Source organism: Camelina sativa, chromosome 17, assembly GCF_030686135.1.
Source record: "Camelina sativa cultivar CO46 ecotype springtype chromosome 17, ASM3068613v1".
Lineage (NCBI taxonomy): Eukaryota > Viridiplantae > Streptophyta > Magnoliopsida > Brassicales > Brassicaceae > Camelina > Camelina sativa.
This window is the reverse complement of record NC_141896.1, coordinates 10670260-10685831: the sequence shown is the minus strand read 5'-3', so window position 1 is coordinate 10685831 and position 15572 is coordinate 10670260. Positions and strand designations below refer to the sequence as shown.

Below are 15572 nucleotides of genomic sequence, written 5' to 3'. Positions count from 1 at the left end.
GGACCAAACAGGGGAACTATATGGACTCTTGTTGTGTATTTTATTTTATTTTTGCTTAACAAGATTTAGTTTACTTAACAAGCCAATTAACTCGGAGACATTGATGATCTGTTCACGATTCAGACAACAACCTTGTCTCGAGGTCGCGCGTGTATTCTGCAACGAACGCAGTGTATCTGGTAGGAGGACGAACGTCTTCGTTTAGCTTCTCGTACTCCCAGGTCCACTTGGCAATACAAACTCGATCATCTTTAGGAACAACGTCAAGTCTTATCCTATAGCTCTTGTATTGCTTCAACACGTCTCCTTCAAGAGCTAAGAAAGAAACTGACTTGTTCTCTACCTCTATCTTCTCTTTTATATGCTCCATCTTACCATCTATAATAATATTCCAAATGTAAAAATCGATGAAATGAATTCAAGACCTACGAAAAGAAAGAATCCGAAAAAAGTCAATGAGTTTTAATAGTATTACATACCTACGAGAAAATTACAGATCTGAATAGAGGAGTTGGAAGTGGTATCGTCACGAAGAACAGAAACTGCCTCTATCTTGTCGGTGAAATTTCCTTCTTTCTTTTTGAAGGTTTCGAAGAATCTATCGGCCGTTCGAGAGTCTCAACACCACCCATGACTCGACGATTCTTTGATCTATCAGATATTCCAGCTTGGGGGTTATATGACTTATCTTTACCGTAACGAACTAAAATAAAATAACCAAAAGAAGAGAGGAGATCAGGAGAAGATTGGTGGAAACAATAAAGATAAGGTGGTTTCTTCGTCTTACGTACATCAGTTTTCTTGATATTCAAGACACGTGGTCTTTGACTTTTGACGTAAACAATACATTATACGTTGGGCTTGACCCATATTTGGCCCAAATTTGTAAGCATGCATAACGCGAGATAGTTCGGATCAAACCGGACCGGGTAACTATAACTAGAATATTGTTGATGATGAGAATATGCCTTGGGAGTAAGAGAAGTTGAGGCAGAAGATTCGTGAGTCATTCGCATCTCTCTTACTCTGATTCTCTCTGCTGCTTCAAGTCGCTTCCTTCTCTCCCTCTCTCTCTCTCTTTATAACATTTTACTTCTTCAACAATTCTTCTCGAGTTTTTACGACCATTCCTCCAGGTTCAATCTCTCTCTCTCTCTCTCCATCTATCTCTCTTTGCTCGAACTGTGTTTATAGTTTTGTATGTTTCTATGTAATCATTTCCTGTAATAACTATGTTAACGTTATATGCTTCGTGTCGTGGGTTATAATATGTATCCATTAATTCATGTTGCTTCTTCTTAGCTTTGCCGTTGACTTTGTTCAAAACGTTATATGCTTCGTCAGTTTATTATAATATGTATTCATCAGTCTCAGTCAATCTTGGATCGTTTTGTTTCTGCATTTTCTGAAATTGAACCAAGAGTACGGAAAAGAAAACGAAGATACAATTCTGGTCATTTGAGTATTGAGCAATAAAAAAGTTTTATGTATTGACTTATAACAATTTCTCTCTGGCGAAACATGGATAACCAATTATTAAGGATAAGTTTATAAATATTTTTTTTGTTTTGTAATCAGAACAGAACAAGCAAGGCGAGCAAGTAGTTTGCTCTGCTGGCGTATAAGAGATTTTGATTACAAGACACACTACATCCTCAAGGACGGCGTTAGGAAGCTTCCATGAGCCTGCAAAATGTATCAAAGTCAAGCAATGCCCTTGAGGGTATCCATGGGGTTCATGTCGTGTCTCATTCTCCCTTCTCATTTGAGAAGACAACTCAAGCTGGTGACTTTCAGACTAACAGCAAATCCTCTGTCATGGATTCAAATCAGAAACTGTCCATCGAGTATGTTACTTAAACATATTAGGCTGTGACATATTCTCAGTTTCCCCAGTAATTGACTTTGTTTCCCTTCTACAGACGTTTTTGGCAACAAAGACCTCCATGCTTAAGGCCAATCTGTTGCAGCATTCGCGGTATGAATCATTCTGCGTTGTTTTGGGCTATTTTATCCTCTCTAATCTTAAGACGGTTTAATCAGTCTATTATTATGCAAACAAAACATATGACAGGTGACCAGAGTGTCTTGGAAACAGCTGCTAATGTGGCTACTTCACTTCCTTTCATATTCCTCGGAATGCAGACACCAAGGTAAACTTTGCCAAAATCTATCTAGGTGGAGTTTCTCTTACAAGACTAAGAACTATGCAATGCAGGAAGAATTTGAACACAAAGATGTACGCAAACTCCCTAATTGGAGTTGGAATAGCATCGAGTCTGTACCATGCCTCTAGAGGGAAGTTGAGGAAGTACCTGAGATGGGTAGATTACACAATGATAGCCACAACAACAATAGTAAGTTCCAGTCTTTTTGTAAACTTAACTCTAAATTCTTCTTCAACCAATTTAAACCAATTTGATTCGATTGTGGTTTGTACAGTGTCTCTCAAGGGCTCTAAGGAATGAGAACCCAAAGTTTCTAATGGCTGCATCAGCTTTAGTTCTACCGTTTCAGCCTCTCATGGTCTCTGCAGTTCACACCGGAATGATGGAGGTCGCGTTTGCCAAAAGAAGCTTAAAAGATCCAGATCTCAAAACAGCTCATAACGTACACAAGATGTCTTCATTGCTAGGAGGTGCTCTGTTCATAGCTGATGATTTCTTCCCTGAGACACCTTTCCTTCACGCTGGTTGGCACCTCGCTGCAGCCATTGGTGTTGGAACATGCAATAAACTACTTGAGTAATGGTTTCTCTATTCTTGGGACAGATAAACCAATGGTTTCTCTGTTTCTCCTAATCAGCCGACATAACTAAGAAGGAAGCATTCTAGACTAGTAATATCTATGTAAGAAGTAGATCATCTTCATTTCGTTAAGAAAGCAAAATCTAAGACATTCTCAATCATAATAGATTATTGGAATTATAAGAACTTGTTGCCAACAGTAGTAAAGAACAATCACAAACTCATAACAATGGCAGACAACAAAATGAAAGAGCAATAACCAAACTCTATTTCTTCAACACATCAATCGTGAAGTGTAGCCATGATATCTTCATCCCTATACAATAGGAACCTGCAGGGAAGAGACAGATGAAATGAGTCAAAATTGTAAATGATAAACTTTATTCTCAGAGGAATTACATCGAACAGGTTAAGAGCATACTCTTTCTCTCCAAGCTTAACTTGAGTACCACCAAACTCAGGCAAAAGGACATTGTCTCCTTCCTTAACCGAAACAGGAATCAGATTCCCAGTTCTGTCTCTAGCTCCAGGACCAACTGCTATCACCTTCCCCGAATTCAACTGCGTTTGATTCAAATCCAGAACAAAATTATTATGGTTCGCCTAATTGAAAGAAACAGAGTAAAAGAGATGAAGAGCTTTCAAGAAACCCCTTTCTTTACCTGAGCTGATTTCTCCGGTAAGAGAATGCCGGAGACAGTCTTAGACGGTGGAAGAATCTTCTCCACCAATACACGGTTAAGTGTCGGGATCAAACGCTTCGCCATTTCTCTCTGATTCTACGATGAAGACGACGGTGATTGGATGGATCAAAATGCTCTGCTCGAGTTCCGCTAGATGTAGCTGGTAAAAGAATGTTCTAGGGTCTAGGGTTTAAGAAGAGATGTTTTTTATGGTTACTTGGGCTTTACGTAGCCCAGGCCCATTAAGTATTTTTTTTAAAAAAAAATCATAGACGATTAGAGCAAAATCTCCCTTCTGAATTTTGAAAAAGTATGGTGGTACATGCATGGATTAGTTTTACATTTTTCATTAGTCAATCGTACTGAAAGAGGTTGTTCAATTAGTGGTAACATATTTATAATTTGTGTTAACTAAATCGCCCGATAAACGTGTTATTTCACAAAATCACATAATTTTATTTAAAGTATATGAACAATAGTTTTCTGTCAATCTAACGAAAATACTCTTTTCTACTTATGTTTTTCTTTTTTGTCTCCATAAAAGTATCATGAGTTCTGCGTTTGGGTTTTACAATGAAAAATGGATACTTTAATTAATATATTTTGTCGACAAAAAAAAAATTAATATAGTCAAAGTTGTGGGTTCGTTTCAAAAAGTAGACGTTAAAATACAAAATATAAACCCTAGATGTACTCAACAGACAAGTTATATATGTCTATATCTACGGAAAAGTCGGTTTGTAGAAAGACAATGCACGTATGCAAAGCATTTTAGACCACATAGGTTTGAGCTTTTACAATCTTGAATGGAACAATTGCTTTATAAACATAGTGATGTCTCTAAGTCAGCTTAAAATCAAATGAATTGACAACGAATTGGAGTATTGATCATTCAAATATAATTGGGTTTAACCATGATATCCAAACCGTGTTAGACTTATCCAAAAGTAGATCAACTTTATTTCCATTCTTAAAATTTTTAAAACTTAAAAAAGCTTAAACGAAAATTGAAAAAAAACTTTGTATTGGATGTCCATGTCCCTAACGTGGGCAAATTATAATTTAAAAGAAAAAAAAATATGGGAAAAAGAATAAAACTGACACTTGGAGCTAAGGTCCCTAAAGTGGGCAAAGATGATAACAAAGCAACACGCGATCAAAAGCTCAATGTGTCTTTTTGGAGGTCCCTAAAGTATATTTTACGTATGGGTTTTAGATCTTATGACAATGATGAAGAAATGGATAGGCACTATAGCATATAGATTCACCTCAATTATCATCCAAGCAAGAGTCTAAAAGAGGATCTTGACACTAACATCGTATCGAATCTCACCATTAACAAAAAGAGAACATTACAAGCCTTGCATCGTGCACCGACCTTTTCTTTTGGGGAAAATTAGGAGAACTTTCATGAAACCTAATAAGACAAGGACCAAGTTCCAACCATTGGTGGGTTTGAAGTTCTTTCTTGATGTGCACGTTGTTATATATAAATTTTTTTGTTACAAAATATAAAATAACTTGTGTCACATTGATGTTTAATTTATGAAGCTTCAAATCATGAACGATGTTTTAATCCTAATGTATAGTGCATACGTAAATTATCCTACTGATTGATCGGATATTTTTAATGTTGGTTTTTTATTGGTTATGAAACTAATGATGGTGGGTAGATTGGTTTGAAGATATAATATATGAAAAATATAGCATCTAAATATATTCTTCGCAACTGAAAAAAGAACAAATTGTTAGGACATATTGGAAGAAGTCCATCTATCTAAAATCTTATTCAAAATAACTAAAACAGTATAGAAACTTATACAGCTCTTTTGAGTCACAACTACATATATATTCTTGAAGATAAGAACGTGATGCTAACAAACAAAAACTAAAATTGCATCATCACATCAATATGAAAAACCCCAAAAAACATATCAAAGACAAATCCGTATAAGTTGTTTGATGTACAATCAAGTGGCTTCAAAATAGGGGTTGAAAGAAGGTTGAATTCACAATATTAAAGGACCGATCTTGTCAGTTGTCACTTTCTCAAGTCGCATTATTACTTTTAGGGACCCTTTATATTGGACGATTGGGTCACCGGTCAGATTGTATGGTTTGCAACTTGCAAGGAAATGGACATTGACTTCTTCATTATCACCCCCACAAATAATTTTGTTTGAAATATTTGCTAATCAGAATTAATCCAATAACACATTTGCAGTTCCAAGCTGATTGTCTTCATCCACCTTCTCATTATCCTTCAAAGTTGCTGTTCTACATTTTAATTATCTTAGTGTATATATCAAGCAAATTATCACTGTCATCATCTTTTGCTCGCAAGTCGAGAAAGACCAAAACATCATTGGCTATGCCCCAGAAAACCTACCCAAACTACAAAGTAACAGCGGGTTGACAAATTTTGTGTGGCTGCGTTTATGCACTCTTATTTACTCTAAAACTTCCCTAATGACATTCCTTGTGCTGCAGCCAAAGACGAGCCTGAAAAAAAGCAATACAAACATGAACTTCCAATTCTATTAAATTCCTTATTTTTTAAGTGCAAATTTCAATTTAGTCTAGTGGTAACTCAATAATACTCTCATTCTCTAACTCACAATTTCAAAAGAAATTGTATACTTAGGAGAATAAGACGAAGAGAGAAATGAACACACACAATTTTTTCAAGTCAACATCAAAACCGGTGTCTACGTCTCATAATGGATTGTGATTGCAATAATTACCATCAAGAGAGACAGGTAAGGCTCCTCTAACAATGCCACAATCAGGTGAATCTTATATCTTCATTGTAAAATTGTTAGAACAAAAAGAGATAAGGTTCGCTCTAACAACCAAACCAGCAATTTATCATTACATGCAACAACACAACAACAGCCACATCGATATATAAGAAAACACGTGCGAGGCTCATGACTTCCCGCTTGATACCACAAGCTCGAAGCCTTTGTTGTTTTGAGAAGAGGATACTCTTTGACACCATCTCACCAAGAAAAAGAATTAACAAGATGAATGGAATAATTCATATATGTAAATGATTAAGCATGTTTTTCGTGAAGATAATAATGTGGTAGATGGCAAAAAGAAAAGTAATACTAGTCAATAAGAAAGACAATGACGGGATAAGTACGATATTGGCAATTCTCCACAAATGGAAGTGAGACCCGCTTTAGCTTCATAACTATCATCAATCTACTATTATGGTTATAAAGTTTTTCTGAGGGAATCTTGAATATTACAGTACTAATACTCAGCGCAATTTTCGAGAAATGATATTTTGTGGTTCAAGTAACGAGTCCATCGACCACAATTCAAAAATTCACTTTTCTCACAAGGACAAAAAAAGTAACAAAAACTATGTTTAAAGGTCGAACCAAATCCTTTTATTTAATTTTCGACAGAAATACATTTTTAGTTTGTGGGAATCTATTTAAAAGCCAAATTTAGTATTTTGGTTGCTAGTGTGTTGGAGTTTCTTCCAATGGTAAATAATTCTGAAATCTCAAATTTTGACTAAGATCTTGAATGGATCCAACAATGCGGTCCGGTTTCTAAGGTGGTTTTTACGTCCTTTGAGTGTTGTCATTCAACAAGTATTTGTGTACACGCGATTCATTAGACTATCCTCATTGGTGGTTCTTAGTTGTTTCTTAGAAAATTTCTTAGTTAGAGAAATTAATTATTAATGAAACAAAATGTAAGAACTGTAAGAAACGTTTCTTATTTTAGGATCACAAGAAACATTTCTTAAGGATAGGTGGCGCAATATCAATGGGTTGAAAGGTGAAATGAAATTAATGGGGTAAATTTTTTTTTGGCCTTTCTATTTCATTTTCGAGTTTTCTCTTCTATCTCTTTCTCCACAAAATCGTCTTGTTACTTCTTTCTTTTCTTCCAATTGATTCTCACATCTGATTCTTAATGGATTCGTCGTCGATTTGGTTCCGGTGAAGCAGACGACATTTTTTAAAAACATTTTATGTTTTAATTTTAAATGTTGTATGTTATTTTATGTTTTTATTATTAAAATATGTTTCTATGATATATAAAATAATTTTGAATATTTTAAGTTATTAATTATTATTTTATTATATTTATTACTAAGAAACACTTTAACTTGGTTCTACCAATAATCAACAAAATTTTCCTTTTCTTTTAACAAAGTTTCTTCTTCCCTTTTTATTATTAAAAATTACCTTAAAAAACAACTAAGGATCACACTAATGAGGATAGTCTTAGGTTCACACGCGGTAAAGCAACACCATGATAATTTTTCATTTTCGGCTTCTTTAATTTATTCCCATATTACAATGTGAACCCTGATTTTTACAGTTGGAGTGTTCTTTTTATCTTTTTTTTTGCATGAATGTAACATTTTATTCACCAAATAACATTTTTATAATAAATGCATCTATAGTTTGAAAATTCAGAACATTTAGACCTTAAAACTTAATTTCTGAGAAGAGTGTTAAATCTATACTATTAAAAGGGAAGCATTTTTAATAAGTAACATAGATTAAAAAATTATTACATGAAATGCCAAACATATATTAAATGGATTACGGTTAGCCAAAAAATCAGAGCCAAACAGGTATTAATTGATATTTTAGTGTAGATGAACTTAAAGAGAACAAATAAAAATTGTAGCCAAACAATATGATTGCACAATATTAAAGTGTATATTTCCTAAAGTTAAACAAATCTTCCCACAAATCTACCCACGTATTTAGCATGTCAACCTTTAATGTAACATATAACAATTCAAATTATATTGTTACGATTAGGAGATTACAATATTATAATATCTTTCCTTAAAAAAATTATTCCTTTAATAAAATATCATCTTTGACAATTTACACATAAATTTCGGATAATTACCATATTCTAAACGATTTCGAAATATTCTTATATATAAAATTTTAGCAACTTACCAATTATAATTATAGACGATATGATTAAATCTTAAATACTAGAAAATAATTTTTTAAACATACCCTACAACTATAAATACAGTAGACGTAATGAAGGTGTAACTCATCTCGAATACTGCAAACCATCTAAAATTACAAATTTTTCCAAAAAAAAAACAAAAAAAATGGCTGCAAACAATGATTTGGAATATACAAGTGAAGATTGTACCCAGTTTGAGGCAATATACAACTTTCTTAGAAGAAACCTTGAAGATGATACTCGATGATGATGATGTGAGAATACATCATTTATGTGTAAGAAAACTAAGTTAAAAAAAACAGCATAATAGATGAAACAAAATTTATTTTAAATATTTTTTGTTTTAATCTTCTATATGTCTGTTCACAACTTCTCAATTTTAGGATCGAGTGAAGAAAAAAATGTCAAAGAATTAGAGAGATTTGTGATTAAACTCGATTGGAAAATAATTGAGAAGAATTATGTTTCTGATTTGCAAGTTTCTCTTTGATTACAGATTTAAGAGGCAATGGCAGATGCATGCTATCATGATCATAGTTGGAACTTGGAAGCTATTTTCAATCAATTCTCTATGTTAAAAAGGATACTATCTACAGTGTACATATAACTATAAGGTTCACAAGGTTTACATGTAGGAGTTATATTTTCAAAAATTACTTTGTCTAAGTTTATTTAGTATTAATTCAAATCTATTTGATTAGTTTTCAAATGAGAAGTTACGAGGATTAAATTACTAACCTCTTATTTCTATGGAATGGTAGGTGCTTGCATATGTTTCTCTTGCCTAGATCCATATTGCTTAGCTTTTTGTCTAACTTATTAACATGACAAAAAAGAAACTGATTTTGTCTTTCTTTCCAATGTAAGAGAGTATATTTGACGGCAAAAAAAAAGTGTATTAGAAAGGTCATTCAAATCATCTATTATCAGAATAGTTTTAACAAAATCGAGCATCACTTTAATATTATGCCTAGAACCCATAATCGGATTTACAAGAAAAAGTTTATATTTAATTTTAATCATTTACTAGACTTGGTATTCTAGATCAATAATCGTAGAAAATAAGAGTTGTGATGGTGACAATGATATTCTGCGAAAACAATAAAAATTAAGATGTTGAAGTCACTGAGTCATTCAGTTTCTCATAGTTATAGTTTGAGAACAATTTACAGAAAACTTTTTTTTTCTTTTTTTTTGTTGGACAAACAATTTACAGAAAACTAAACAATTAAAAACACACTTTGATTCAAAACTTTAATAACATACACAAAACAAGAGAATAATAAAATTGTAAGAACCTGACTAACGTTGATGACTGATGAGCCTTGCTTTGACTGATAGAGGAAGGATGAAGAACCGCATGCGTCTTTGACGGAAAAAAAAAAGTAAAGTTCTTGACAGAATTTTTTTTCCTTGGGCCGTTTAAAACCCAACAGTAATTTCAGTAATATAAATTACTAAAATATTTAGAAGAATTGTTCTTAAAAAAAAACTCTAAATTATGCTTTTTTCTTTTTCCAAACTCATTTTTATATTACCTATTTGGCACAAAATTAATTCAAAGCATGCATACTTACATCACTAATTAAGGTTGGACAACTAAAATTCGAAATAAAATTTTGGGAGAAAGAAAACAGGACGAGATTTATTTAATTTTCCAGTGAACCTGCAGCTTTTCAGGTTACTTGCGAGCTTACAATGATAAACCAAATAAGTAAATATAATCTATAAATTTTCAGGTATATATTATCTAATCTATAGTATTAAAATCTTATAATAATTTGTAATAGATATGAAATAATTTGTACCAAATGCCCAACTGATATACGTTCGGGTTATAAATGTTATACCAAATCTTTTAGTTATTTTTTAATCTTTTGGAATAAAATATAATATTTTAAATTATTATTTAAACTATAGTTATGAATGAGAAAACATGATATATATGGGATGAGACGAATCTGAAATCTCAAAATAGACATACCACCTTTCTCTTATTTTTTTGTCGTTTACTTATAACAAAAACGAATTTAATTATTCTGTTTGTATAAACTGAACTAAAAACAAATCTATTACTAAACAGGTACAAGTTTGGATTATGAATGTTGATTCCTAAAAAATATGTTTACAAGTATTATCTCACATGTATATAATATAATGCATACAGGATAGTAAACTTAGTTTTTGAAATCAATTCCGCACGTATGTGCGGGTCCGAATCTAGAAGACTTACAACAACCATTAGCTTTGCCAAACGTAATTGTAATATGTATGAAGGACTAAGAAAAACTTTATGTTAAAATTGATCCAAAAATTTATCCCCGGAAGCTATTTTACAACTATGCATACTATTTTTTTTTATTTTACAACTATGCATAATATTTGTAATACAATATTTTTACAAAAAAAACTCTCAACAAACCCACAAAACAAATTTGTAATTAACAACAATATAACAAATTCTTTTAGAAATAAAAAAAAATTTGTGAAAATATCCCCGCACGTACGTGCGGGTCCGTATCTAGTTTGGGGTAATTTGTGACCATTAAAAATATCTTTATCGATTACACTATACAAGATGATCTCCTTATTCCTCTCTATATATTATTATTAAATACGACCACTATAGATTCCTAAAAAGTCGATGACTTGTCTAGTGGAGGAAGCCAAGAGATTCATGTGTCAATGTCTGAATTTTAACATGGGTTGTAAAATATATATATATATATATATATATATATATATATATATTTTTTTTCATTCCATACATGAATATTTATATTTCTTTGAGCTAATCTTTATCTTCTTTATATGTATATATAAAGTGATAAGCTTCTAATCTTTATATACTGAACAACCATTTCATTATGGATTAACTCGTAGGTTATAAAACTATGTAAAGCTACTCATTTCCTAAACATAAATTTTTAGAACCTAACCTATAATACATCCAGCAAATTTAAACTAGAAATGTGGAATGAGTCAACAATAGAGTCACGCGAATACATTCACAAGTGCGCAATGTGCATACCATTCCAAAAGAGTTGGGCATCAGATCCTTTTTCTATAGAATACTCCATTCATGTCCCGTTACTTTTCCCTTTTGTTTCTTTCTTCTGCTATTCTTTTTCTTTTTATTAATACTATTTGGCCTACCAATATCCATACCATTTATATATTATTCATTTACTTGTATTATTTGACTTCGTGTTCATTGCCCTCCCATTTGAGTATTTGACGTGGCACACGTTTTCCATAGATCATCCTCATTTTCAATTATTCTCTCTTTTACTCCTGATTTTTTCAAAACAACCCAAACAACGTTATAATAAGAAGGAACAAATCATAAGCATAGTAAGTAAAAAGTTAAGGTTACTGACGATGACAAGAAAGGAGAGAGTTAAGAAACTATACATAAAATATAGCAAAGAAATGCAATAATTGCTATTAATAGTAGTACTGTATAAAATATTTTTAAAACGGGTGAAACTAGACATAATGTGATTTAATGATATGATAATATGAAGTTTTGATCAATAGCCAAAACATTTTTGTTGATATACAAGAATCTTCAAAAAATACATTTTTATAGCTAATGTTTCTTAGAAAAGTCACCTTCCATGCCATGAATATATATATTCTACCATTAAACTGCAACCAGTGACAAATAGGTTTTTTCTTAGGCCAACAAAAAAAAAAGATCAGGAACTCATAATGAATCTTACACCAATGCTCACTTTTTATTCCACCATTTTTAGATGGTCCCAATAATAATTAGTGGGTCTAGAATCTTCCAGTTTGGATTATAACTTATCGAAAACAGTTTGGTATATTGACTCAATTTTGTACATTGGAAGCAAACTGAACAAATTGCATTAACTAATTAGTTCATCTTATCCTTCTTAATTTGTGTTCCGACAGAAAGAACTGCGTTGGATAATGTTTGATTAAATTTAGATCTAAGCTAGCCCACCATAAAAACCGAACTATCTTTAGGTAGCATTCACTCCTTATTAACAAAATAGTGTGATTGTGTGAACCGCAATAAATTTGATTTTTATTCATATATTATATAACATGAGAAGGTTTTTTCTAACTTTTCCTACTATTGTGACACTTGGCGCTCTATATTTGTGACATATGTCTTCTCACTAATCTTAAACTAAATATTTTTTTAATCTATAAAAATATTATTTTTATCTTATATGGGGTATACTTTGCTTAAATTTTTTCTTTCACATTGTTACAAAATATATTTCTACCAACTTTTAGTTTTAACATATAATATATTTCTTAATTAAAGCATATACCACATAACCTAAAAATAAATACTACTCATCAAACCAATTAAAACAAAAAAAAAATTTTATACTTTTAAAGTAAAAATTGTACCAAATTAATTTATGATAGACTAAATTTAAAATACAGAATATATTCTAATATATTTAAAAAGTTACATTGTATTCAATAATCATATATATTGTATTAAAGAAAACCACAGATAAATTTAAATTTGTATTTAATATTCTATAAGTTACTGGTTGACTGTTTGTAAAATGTATGTACTAAAAAGAAATTAAAAATAACATAATGGTATCAGAATCACCCCATGAAATCACAGAAAACAATAATTTCAAAAAATAATTTAATGTTAATTATACTATTTTTTTTAAATGATTAGAAAATAGAGATAATATATCGAATCTGAAAAACATTAAATTTGACACACTTTTTTCATGAATTTTATTCATAATTTAATGCAAGATACAATACAAGATATTTCATATAGTTTTATAACATGAGCCATATTTTAATATACATTATTCCAAAAAAAGTTTTATTAACGGTAATTACGAGATTAGAGAGTAAACATGGAGCATATGGTAAATCGCAAATACACTTATTAATTATTAAAAATAATCATTGGTGATTCCTCTGTGTAAAACATATTGTCTAGATTCATAATCTCATTAGTATAATACAAAATTCCAGTTTCAGAAGTTTAGTTTATTGATTGGATGAATTTAAGTTGATCTTAATTTTTTCTCACATATTGTGTTTTGAAATCATCAATCATCAAAAGCTGATGGAAAAGTCAGCATATAGATATAATAAGTTCAAGAATAGTTAATTAAAAAATACATTTACATGTGAGTTAAAATAAATTAGAAATGTAGTTATGTCAGAAAATTAATTGGAATGTATCTATTGTTGATATCAATTTTCCTGATTTTGTCTTTCCTTCCATTACATCGATTGACATGTTGGAGAGTTCATTTTTTTGATAATTAAAAGAACGTAGTGAATAAAAATATAGTCTAAAGACCGAGAAATAGCTCATCATCATAGAACTATAATACATTTTCAGCATTCATATAAATTTTCTAATTCACAAGAAATTTGTTATGAGGCTAATTGAAAAAAATCAAACGGTAGCAACATATTGTGGAGTAAATATATATATATATATATATATATATATATATATATATTAAGATTGAGTTAAATAATATACAAAGTTGTAATACCACTTGTAAAAAGATCAATATTTATCAATTACTTTTCTTTACTATTGAGACTAAAACATAAATTTATTTATTTCTTTTCATTGTTACTGAGTTTCATAATAATTTTCTAGTTATAGAGATCTAGCGAATCATCATATAAGTCTTGATCGCATCCATATATTAAAGCTTTGGAAAATATGTAGGGTAAGATGAGATTTATCTGGTAATATTTGTAAATAATTTTTAATACTCAATTTTCGTTTTAAATGTTTGATATATGGTCTCTATACAAACTTTATGTGTGCTAAAACTATCTCTAATATATATTCTATTTTTTATTCTAAAATAGGGCATAGTTTTTTTTCCAATGTATCACTCTATTTTTACTCTAAAATAGAGTTAGTGTAAAAAATAAAGTTGAATATAGAGTAATCCTACCTTTTACTCTAATTTAGAGTAAGATAGAGAGTAGAGTCGAAGCAAATGTTACTCTATAATAAAATATTGATATTAAAATATAATGGGGTTGGAAATGTTTTTATCATAAAACAATAAAATCCAAAAATAACAGAAATTTGAGAGATTTATTTACTTTAATCAAAAATATTTCTGATATGTTTTGTTTATTTTATATTGCACCAAAACATTAGGAACCATATATATAAAGGAACACATATAAAATATTTTAAAAATAAAATTTTAATATTAAAAAATTCCATTTCAAAAATATTTTTCTAAATTTAATATATATTATACTTAATAAAAAAAATTAAATATATCTCGCGCATCGCGCAAGCCTATTTTTAGTAAACTATATGATATTGTCCGGCTATTTCTAGTAAACTATATGATATTGTCCGGCTGGATTAATTCAAATATATAGGTTGAAGGTGACGATTTTTTCCGTCGACATAGATATGTTTGGTTGGGAAATTTTCTAGTTCTTTTATACGTTTGGTTAGATTCTTCATGTTATATGAGTATATGATTATTCCAATAATTCTTTTAATTTGGTCCCTTTCGTTCTTTTCACCGGAAACAAGGAATGTCCGAGATTCATTAATTAAATTAATATAAACTCGATCTGATTCACATGAGAAGATATTCTTCCAGTATCAAACTATGGTATCACCAATTCTTTTTTTAAAAATTATAAAATCAAGTACCGTATTATACTATAATTGTTTCATATCACACGTAGTTAAACTTAGACGAAAAATATTTTTCCCTTTTTTTTATCAGCAAATGAAACTGTGAAGTGTAAACATCTTTACACAAAGAAAACGATTGGCATGAGATAACAAATCAATGATATATACTAATATACATTGTTACATAAGAAACCTAGAGTAATGCAAAGTTGAATTGTGTGTGGATATTAAGGTGAAAAGTGAGAGACAAACGTTCCTTTTATCAAATGAAACCTATATAATAGATGTAGGTAACAGTTTCGTCTTAACACCATTTGACTAAAACATTTATTTGTCTTTGAGTTATTATTTATCAATTCAAGTGTTAGTTGACCTGTTTATTTAGTTGGGTTAGTATTTGATCAGTTTATCGAGCTCGGTGAATTGCTGATCAATTCATCTAACTAACCTAGTTTTCCAACCAGTTTAATTTACCTTAACTAGTTCATCCAATTTGTTCAGTTTATATTTATGTAA

The 15572-nt window shown here is 30.5% G+C and overlaps 2 protein-coding genes across 3 annotated transcripts; one reads left to right on the top strand and one right to left on the bottom strand.

Annotated features, from left to right (window-relative positions):
• The first annotated feature begins 964 nt into the window (after positions 1-964).
• On the top strand, positions 965-2933 carry LOC104756670 (uncharacterized). 2 transcript variants are annotated; one of them, XM_010479293.3, is made up of 6 exons: positions 965-1136; positions 1584-1847; positions 1923-1978; positions 2075-2153; positions 2219-2357; positions 2443-2933. In XM_010479293.3, exons 2-6 carry the CDS (start codon positions 1681-1683, stop codon positions 2746-2748), a joined length of 747 nt encoding a protein of 248 aa, XP_010477595.1. In that variant the 5' UTR covers positions 965-1136; positions 1584-1680; the 3' UTR covers positions 2749-2933. The 2 variants fall into 2 exon arrangements, with proteins under 2 accessions (XP_010477595.1, XP_010477596.1); XM_010479294.3 differs by having other exon boundaries at positions 978-1136; positions 1579-1847.
• LOC104756669 (10 kDa chaperonin, mitochondrial) lies at positions 2899-3608 on the bottom strand. The gene is made up of 3 exons (XM_010479292.3): positions 3410-3608; positions 3169-3308; positions 2899-3078 (listed from the first exon to the last, which is right to left on the bottom strand). The coding sequence occupies exons 1-3, from the start codon at positions 3512-3514 to the stop codon at positions 3030-3032; spliced, it is 294 nt and encodes a 97-aa protein (XP_010477594.1). The 5' UTR covers positions 3515-3608; the 3' UTR covers positions 2899-3029.
• Positions 3609-15572: the final 11964 nt, after the last annotated feature.

Bases quoted from the DNA above. Each gene is read 5' to 3' on its own strand.
- LOC104756670 (XM_010479293.3), top strand. From the start codon at position 1,681: ATGAGCCTGCAAAATGTATCAAAGTCAAGCAATGCCCTTGAGGGTATC. The intron at 1,979-2,074 runs GTATGAATCATT...AACATATGACAG, and splicing joins AATCTGTTGCAGCATTCGCG to GTGACCAGAGTGTCTTGGAA. The intron at 2,358-2,442 runs GTAAGTTCCAGT...TGGTTTGTACAG, and splicing joins TGATAGCCACAACAACAATA to TGTCTCTCAAGGGCTCTAAG.
- LOC104756669 (XM_010479292.3), bottom strand. From the start codon at position 3,514: ATGGCGAAGCGTTTGATCCCGACACTTAACCGTGTATTGGTGGAGAAG. The intron at 3,309-3,409 runs GTAAAGAAAGGG...AATCAAACGCAG, and splicing joins TACCGGAGAAATCAGCTCAG to TTGAATTCGGGGAAGGTGAT. The intron at 3,079-3,168 runs GTATGCTCTTAA...TCTTCCCTGCAG, and splicing joins GTTAAGCTTGGAGAGAAAGA to GTTCCTATTGTATAGGGATG.